General features: G+C 44.4%; 1 protein-coding gene across 1 annotated transcript in view; it reads right to left on the reverse strand.

Annotated features, from left to right (window-relative positions):
* Nucleotides 1–5,440: 5,440 nt before the first annotated feature.
* Nucleotides 5,441–8,765, reverse strand: part of TNFRSF21 (TNF receptor superfamily member 21) — a 91,131-nt gene continuing 87,806 nt past the window's right edge. Inside the window, exon 6 of the mRNA XM_018568043.1 lies at nt 5,441–6,367. Within this exon, the coding sequence (XP_018423545.1) occupies nt 6,138–6,367 (230 nt within the window). The 3' untranslated portion in view covers nt 5,441–6,137. The remainder of the gene's footprint in view (nt 6,368–8,765) is intronic.

An 8,765-nucleotide genomic window follows, 5' to 3' on the forward strand; every position in this document is an offset into this window, starting at 1 on the left:
AAGCCTCCTTCAAAATATTATGTAATTTTTTACTACAGCACAGGTGCTCTTCAATAATGACATACTGGAAATGGATGTAATAATAAATATTTGAATGGATGTAGAAAGTCATCTAGTGAATGTTATATTACTAGTTTGTACCTAGTCAAGGGATTGACACGTCACACGTGACACGAAAATCTGTGCTGAAAATGTCCTTTGGTGCTCCGTCATTTACACGTGCCAGAAGATTCTCCATCACAAATATACAGAGAATCTGTGGTCACATATAGCCGAGATAACAGTAGCTAATAGTAGTTAGTCACATTCAACTGGATTTGTTCTGCAATGTTGAAGACGTTTCGTAGCTTCTCCAAGCCAGTGAAGACGACATTGCCGAGTTCCTCCAAGCCACTGCAGAAGATATTTCGTAGCTTCTCCACACCACTGAAGAGGTTTTGTAGCTTCTGCAGCGACTTAAAAGAGAACTATGGCGTAAATGTTTTTCCCCATAGTTCTCTTTAGGATCAAGGTAGGACATATACTAACCTCCTCCGGTGACCCAAAGCTCAGTATATAGCGGGCTATTGCCCGCTATGTACTGAGAGTGCCGCAGCCGGGACGGATCCCGACAATACTGTTGAATTCCACCCAGCTGCGTGAGTGACAGCGGGCTCTGCCTATCTAGAGGCCGAGCCCGCTGTGCCTGTCCCCTTCCCCGTCCTTTCCTCCAGTCAGCGCTGGAGGATTGGAGAGGGGGCAATCCCAGTGGGGAGCGGTGACTGACTGTCACCGTTTACTGCAGGGAGATAAACAGGAAGTGAGCGGATCGGTGCATGTTTCTGCTCAATTCCTGATCGATAGAGCCGACCTGTCACAGCTTCTTTGTCACAGGTCAGCTCCAACTATGAGGATGAGTGGCAATTACTCACCTCATAGTTCTCCTTCAAGGAAGCTACGAAACATCCTCAACATTACAGGGCATGTTCAATAGAATGTGACTACTACTAGCTCTACCATGACCTGGATAAATGAGAACCTTTACTAAGATAACAGTAGTTTCAAAGGACCCAAAATAAAAAGTGTCCTAAACCAGACCTTCAGAAGACTCAATCTCTAGACCAAGAAGACAAAGTTCATATTTACTCTGAAGATTTCTCTATCCTTTTATATTTTAAATTCCCTCTAGTTCTCCTTCAAGCCCCACCATGATCTGCCAGAACAAGGCCAAATCCCCAAAACTATGTCCCGTTAAATCAAGTAGAGAGACAGACAATCAAAATGACCTTCTAGACACATTTGCCTGGGAAACAACTGCACAACAGCAGAGTCACATAGCCAATTGATGACTGGTTTCTGATCACATGGTTGTCTGGGTCTCCTACAGAGCTGCTTGGTTGCTTTTGGCTGGATTTTTACCAAGTCAGTTCCTTTGGACGTCCAAGCTTCCTGACCAAAATCAATTGGATACATGGGATAAATAATGTATGTAACAGATAAAGTTATTCTCAGATTATTATTTTTAGGTCATATGTGTGTCTGATAAGATGACACATTTTCAAGAGCAAATTTTGAATAATGTAGGCAAAACCTGTAAGACCCAAATGACTCAGTTAAAGGAGAATTATGAGGTGAGTGATTTTCACTCACCTCATAATCTGAGCCGACCTGTGACAATGAAACAGTCACAGGTCGGCCCAGTAGATCGGGAAGTGAGCGAACACATACCGGCGCTCGCTCACTTCTCGATCTATCCCTGCAGAGAGCCGTGACAGGGGAGGGACTGGATTCCCCCCTCCCCGCTCCGATCATCCAGCGCTGACTGGCGGGGGAAGGGGCGGGTACAGCTGGCTCTGTCTCTAGATAGGCAGAGCCAGCTGTCACTCACGCAGCTGGGCGGATCCAGACATAATTGTCGGGATCCGTTCCGGCATCTCAGTATACTGCGAGCTGTGCCTCACGGTATACTGTGCTTTGGGTGATGGGAGGACGCTAGTGTGTATCCTCCCGTTACCCTTAGGAGAACTATGGGGAAGAGCCCTAGCCCCATAGTTCTCCTTTAAAGATTCCATATTTTTTTCTAGGGCAGCTTAGAAAAAGAACTGCTGATCTCTATTTGGGGACATGAAATATGAATCAATGATTTATAACTAGTCTATGGCAATAAGAAACATGTACACATGGATGAATCTAGTTGTAGGTGGATGATGGACAGGACATTTGGTATAGGCAATACATATCAGTAGATCCATTACATGAAGAACAACTGTCCAGAAAGTCCCACACAGACTTTGCTGCTTATTCTGATGTCAGTTCATCAGATAATTCCACAATAATGATAATGAATGAACAGTACACAGCATGAGAGGTTGGCAGAGGAATTTCAGACGAGGGGACTTGGACAGCAGGCTCCATGACAAAAGGACACATCAGGAGCTCTAAATAACCATCGCTTAAATTAAATCAGAGTTTTGGGCGGTGTTTTCCCTTTATCTGCACCGGCTGTCCACACAAAATGGGAACTACCAATCTGTGGGTGTAGAATTTTCAGAATATATATTTACTATAACCCTGGTGACACTAAAGCGTTACTGGGCTTATTCAACAAGGTGGCACATACATGGCCTTATTCACTAATGGGTCATAGGAAACATTTACTGCCCAAAGAAATTGATGGAACTTTCCCTTTCACTTCCCATACTGCACCAGGACAAAAAGAGTGAGATGCTAGATTAAGTTCCATGGGCAATGCAATATGTCGGAGGAAGAAGACTGCTACAAAACAAGTGAAAGCAATATAACCATCTAGAGTTCAGTTCACTGAAATGATAACCATGAAAGGCGATTTACAGGAAAAAACTGGCCACGTACTGATCATCTCAGCATTCAATAAAACTTTATTGCTCCAGAGAACATGGACAGAGACTTCACCAGGGACCTCCCAAATCTGGATTGGGGGTCCAAGGTGATGCTTCCACCGTGTTTCCCTGAAAATAAGACAGTCATATTTTTTTTTGGCTCAAAAAAACACACTATGTTTATTTTCGGGGTAGGTCTTTCTTTTTGTACAACAATCCTCACTGTTTCATGTACAAAAGTCTACATGTATTCATGTACAAAAATATGGTGATCAGGGCAATCAGGGGTGTCGTACCTTTCCAAGAGCAATTTGCTAACCAATCGCTAGCCAGAATGAGCAAAGCGCACTTTCACTATGGATTCCTCACAGGCGGAGTGCATTTGGTATCACTCCGCCTGTGACAGGAGCCGGCACTATAGAGGAGGCATCTGCTTATGCGGCTCTGCTCCCTCCGGTGCCGCCTCGCTTCCTCTAGTGCTGGCTTCGTTGGCACCGCTGATTCTCTCCTGCGGCTCTTCAAGTTCCCCCTTATGCCACCAACGGCCCTGGGAATGGTCACAACTAGGTCTTATTTTTCGGGGAAGGTCTTATTTTTGGGGAAACAGGGTAGATGCAAGTTCTGAGGAACAAAAATATTTGATTGAATGCTGAAATCATTGGTGTGCTGCCATTTTTTTTTTTGGTGTGGTGATATATTGTAGGGGCTGGGACAAGCAATGACCTTTTCTTCCATTGTATGAACAAAATGTCTTATTAGTTTCTGTGTTCACTGCAGTTTGCACATTGTCTTACTGAGCGAGCAGGTAGGCCCATGAACATGAATACCGACTTCCCTCACAAAAAAGCTGCCTGTGTACTAAAGGCAGATTCTTTTTTTAATTTCACTCTAAAAAAAAAAAAATGGCAGGTGCTCTCATCCTGAGAAATAAGTCCATATGACTAAATGTTTTTACTTTGTTCTACTTTAAGGGGCTAAGCCCTCTCAAACATAATTCATATGCTTGTATCTAAGAAATGAGAATGAATGCAACATAAAGGACAATTTCGAGTGAGAAAAAAAACAAAAAAACACACAAGTCCATCCTCCATAGCCCCCTAATCTTACTTAGAACCGCTCATGCAGGTACTTACCTCTATGGTAGCAGCCAGTGTTTATATCATTGGGCCCAAAATGTTCTCAGCCACTGAATGCACCTATACAGTAATTCCCTACAGACCTAAATATGGGGCTGTATTACTACTGTCTCTGCTGCAGTAGTATGAAGCCATTTAAGTATATGGGGAATTACTTACAGGAACAGCCAGCACCAGAGAAGATTTCAGGCCTGAGGATGTAAACACGCTCTCATGGACAGGCAATTAAGCACTTGGGTTCTAGGTTAGGTAAGGTTAGGGAGCTTTGAAGAGAGGACTGTGCCGGTCATAAGAGAATCATAGCTATCGGTCATAAGAGAATCGTACCACTGCTGACCATTCCTTTTGAAGATGCTAGTTGCCTAGCTGTCCTGCAAATGCATTGGCTTCAACTAATCATGGACCTGGAACAAGTATAGAAATAAGAATTTCTGACACAAATTTACAGCATGCTTGTTCTGGGTCGGTAATGCCAAACATCTTTTTAGACGTAGGCAAGCAATGGCAGCCCTAGTACTTCTCTTGTGACATGGTTACTTTAAGGAGTCCGTTAATCCAGAACCGATATCTCCATTTTCAGCCACTCTGTTTTTATACCTCTTGGCCTCCAGTGGTGACAGATCCATATTGGAGTCTGAGGTTCATGTTCCACCATGGAGTTTTGCTCCTTCAGCCATATTCTCTGCTGGCTGTTCCCGGTAGCTTTGAGAGCCTGGCTGTTCCCACATCACTTCAAAACCACAGTATTTGGCCATCGCTGTGACGGAGACCCTCACAGGACAATAGCAAGTCTTTGGAGGTGGAAGGGGTCAGGGCCAGGCTCTATACCCAAAATGCTAGCTCAATAATTATGAATATCAGAGAACCCTGAGATTCTAGGGTTAAAAGATCAGTCTCAAGTCCACTAGCAATGCAAGAAGATGGTGTGTCATTCAAACCAAGAGCACCTAGTTTTGGGTCAACGGGTAAAGCATATCTAAAACACAAAAACAAAAATGTAATATATTGCAGCTTACCAGTCCTTCGATGTGGTGGCTGCATTAGTGTTCTTTTTTCAAAGAACATTTTCATCAAGTACAAAAATAAATTTGGGTCCTGCTAGAAATACAAGCAAGTGTCCTTGCCACTTCCCATGAAATGAAAAGACAGCAGAAACATCCCTATCTTTCTTGTGTGAACTAACAGTCCCATAAATCTACCATCATGGAGATGAACAAAGGCAGATGTATTTGAAATCCTGCCTATGCGACAACCATGGGCTCCCTCCATGAATACAGTAGAGAAATGAGTGTAGCCACAAAGAGACAGGAAGTGTGTTATTCGCAGTATTAGAGGGTGAAGAAAAGGGGAAAATGACTAAAAAAGGAAAACTAATGCAATCAATACATCTAAGAACTGCTAAGCAACAATTTATCACATTTTTGCGTGTGAGTACAGATGGGCTTTAAACATGAGAAAAAAGATCCTCCAGAGGTGTGGAGGAAGGTGTGGTAATTAAGACGAGTTCAGCATTTAAGAATGTCATCAGCCAATCCTGGAAACAGTCATCAGTGCGGTAATAGAATCTCCATGTAAGGATCCTAAACGATCTTCGGCGTACCAGCTGCAGTATAGGTATGTACCATGCATTATAAGTCTATGTGTCAGCCTGGAAGGGCAGGCGTCATCTCCAGCCATTACCTGTAATCCAAAAACAGATCAGCGGCCCAAAGTTCAACAATAAACACTGTTAAGCTGCTGTTGGCGCTGGACAGAAGGCCGTGCTACGTAGAGTACGGGATCCCAGTCGATCTGGCTGCAGAATGGATCACGATTATCATACGGTGCTGAGTGAGCTTGGAATGCCTTCTGAATGCAACAAAATTCTTATGTCATACTGGACAAGATGCCCCAAGTGATGTCCAACTCATGAAAACGTATGGAAAAAAAAAATGTGCTCTGCCAATGAAGAGAGCCGTATTCCCGTAAACTGAAAGAAACATGATATGTACAAACCTGCAAATGAAGATATTTGCAGTTTCATTTTAAGCATCCAGACAAAATGCCAGTTGTGTTGGCCTTGGGTGGGTTGTATTAAGTGGTGATGATGGTCATGGATGATGTGAAGGAAGCAGTGAAATCACTTGTACAAGGCAAGCTGAACTCTCAACTCTCATTTTTAAGGCTACAGCAGGTCGGGGAGGTGGCTGTAGACTGAGTCCAGGAGTTTTTGGCTGGCCTCCTGGCTCTTGACACCGGCGATCTCGAAGAGGCGGTCCAGTTTGTCCTCCACCTGCGGTATCTTATCAATGACCTGCAGCTCTTCTGGACTCAGAATTGGCAGCATGTCGTCGAAGATAGGCTGCAGGTCACAGGGGTCCAAGCGGACCTGGCGCAGGACGGTGTCTTTCTTTTCTGTGTCAGGCAAAGAGTAGAGACATTAGTAATTCAGTAAGCCACGGTGACATTTGAGAGTGTGCTGAATAAATATTTCATGTTGGCAAAAACAACTTCAACCAACCCTGGAATGCATCCGTGAACCTCTGTAAACACTTGGAAATCACATTGTGTTCCTTGGAACATGTCTCACTTTGTCTGTCTGAAGTATTCATTTCAGGAGTCTATTTTCTTAGGATTTTAGATTAGTACCCTTATCACAAAGTTCACTGACGTAAAGCCAGCAACCATTAATGTAAACTTGGTGCCTACTATTCCTCTTCTGTGCTCCCCTCCGATCCTAGATTCACTTTGCTACTATAGGCCTAAGTTGCTGACGCCTAAAACATACCCGCTGGAGCTACACAGCACCCATCAGCTGCCTAAGGCTTATCCCATGGAGCCACACCTCACTCTGTAGCTCAAAGTTCAATAAGAGTGTCTCTATGTCCAGGATAGAAGCTCTTATTGGAAAAGGGGACTGTAGGCAGTTGAAGTTTGCCTCTTCAATGCACCCCTCTGATCACAATATTACTATAGGCCTAAATTCCTGGGGCCTAAAACTCACCCCCTGGAGCTAAACAGCACCCATCAGCTGTCTAAGGCTTATCCCCTGGAGCCAACCCTCACTAACCTGCTCAATATTCAATAAGAGCGCCTCTGCGTCCAGGAGGGGAGCTCTTATTGGAAAAGGAGACTGTAGGCCAGTGGTTCTCAACCTTTCTAGGGCCGGGACCCCTAGGTAACATTTGCCAAGTTGTGGTGACCCCCAACGATAAAATTTAGGGTTGACGCGGCTGCTGCAGCGACATCTGGCGGCGTGGCGGGAGAACTGACTCTGCTGCGCTAGGAGAGGGCTGAGGAGGACTCTCACCTAGCACAGCAGAAATCACACAGCGACCCGCAGGTTGAGAACCACTGGCGTACGCTGTCAGGATAAAAAAAAAATAAGATAAAAAACACACCATAAAAAAAATCACTAGAAGAGGACCTGATGGAGAACTTCAGGTCCCCCTTTGCTGATTGGCAGCAGCAGAGGGCGGGTGCAATAGCTAGTTTGCTATTGCAAAGTGAAATAGCCAATAGGAATCTAGCTATGCATTCGTATGGTGTTTTTTTTTCTTCTAACTTACGGCAGCCGGCGGCTCCCGATGTCAGGGGAAAAAAACGATTGCCGGGAAAGGTTTATTCTGCTCGATCGAGCAGAGTAAACCTTTCCGGGAGAAAGTGTTTCTCTCCCGGGCGGCCAGGAGCTGCTAATAGTGGGAGACTCCCAGGCGACCCCTGGCAAATCGTCATTCAACCCCCGACGGGGTCGCGACCAACAGGTTGAGAACCGCTGCTGTAGGCAGTTGAAGCTTAAAGAGGACCTGTACTGTGGAAGATGACAAGCAGGGGGGCAAGTCACCAGGGAACTGCGTAGAAACAACATTTCCAGATGTTCCCTATAATTAAAGTAAATCTTTACTTCATATCTACTTTAACTCTTTGAGGGTAGAGGCTTTGACCAAAAGCTGGAAAACTCTAGAATATAGTAACAGCGGACCAGCATTAGATGGGTGCACAAAAGAGCCTTTTCTGGCCAACAGGCCCTTGTGGTTATTTCTGCAAGGCAAGTATATTTAAACATGTAAAATGGCTGATATGTTCTCTTTAAGGGGCTTGTAGATAAAAGGTTTAATATTTGGTAATGAGTCCACAGATTTGCCACCTTATAGGGGACATCTAGTAATGCTAATTGTGCCTAAGCAGTACCCTAAAAGATGTTCTTCTCGTCTTGCTCTACTTCTAAAAAAGCAGTGCACTTCCTGTCCTGTAGCCTCATATCTGTATATCTGCAATGTGAGGTCATCTAAGGCACTGTGGCCTCTAAATGCTGGCCTCAGAAGATTTGGAGTAGGATTTGGTGATGTCATCTACTGTGCTGCTCACTGTTCTCCTTGCTGGATTGGAAGCTGAACCTGAGGACCTGCAGTGCAAGGATCTCCCTCCTTCTGCTTAGTGACTTCTATGGACCTATGCTTTCTGCACCATGCTGCATTTTAAATATTTCCCCCATCAGCTATAAGAGACAGCTCTGACAAGAGGAAGCTCTGCCTCCACCAAGATGGCCGCCTCTACACTGGGTAGAACAAGGCAAAGTCAGTACTGGGGAAAAACATTTTCAGAGAGCCTACAGGCGATACTGGTGACCAGTCCTTTGCCCTCTGCTTGCTTATTTCCTCAGCTTCCACAGTTCAGGTTCACTTTAACAGTAAGGCTAGTACATAAAAAACACACCTTCTCCATCTCAGAAATCTTCTTCTGCTCACTCAAATAACTTTTAAACTTCCACATAAAACTGTATGATATATTACCTTGGATTACAATTCTAGTA

The sequence above is a fragment of the Nanorana parkeri genome, unplaced genomic scaffold (assembly GCF_000935625.1).
Source record: "Nanorana parkeri isolate BGI_ZX_2015 unplaced genomic scaffold, ASM93562v1 scaffold1129, whole genome shotgun sequence".
Classification (NCBI taxonomy): Eukaryota; Metazoa; Chordata; class Amphibia; order Anura; family Dicroglossidae; genus Nanorana; species Nanorana parkeri.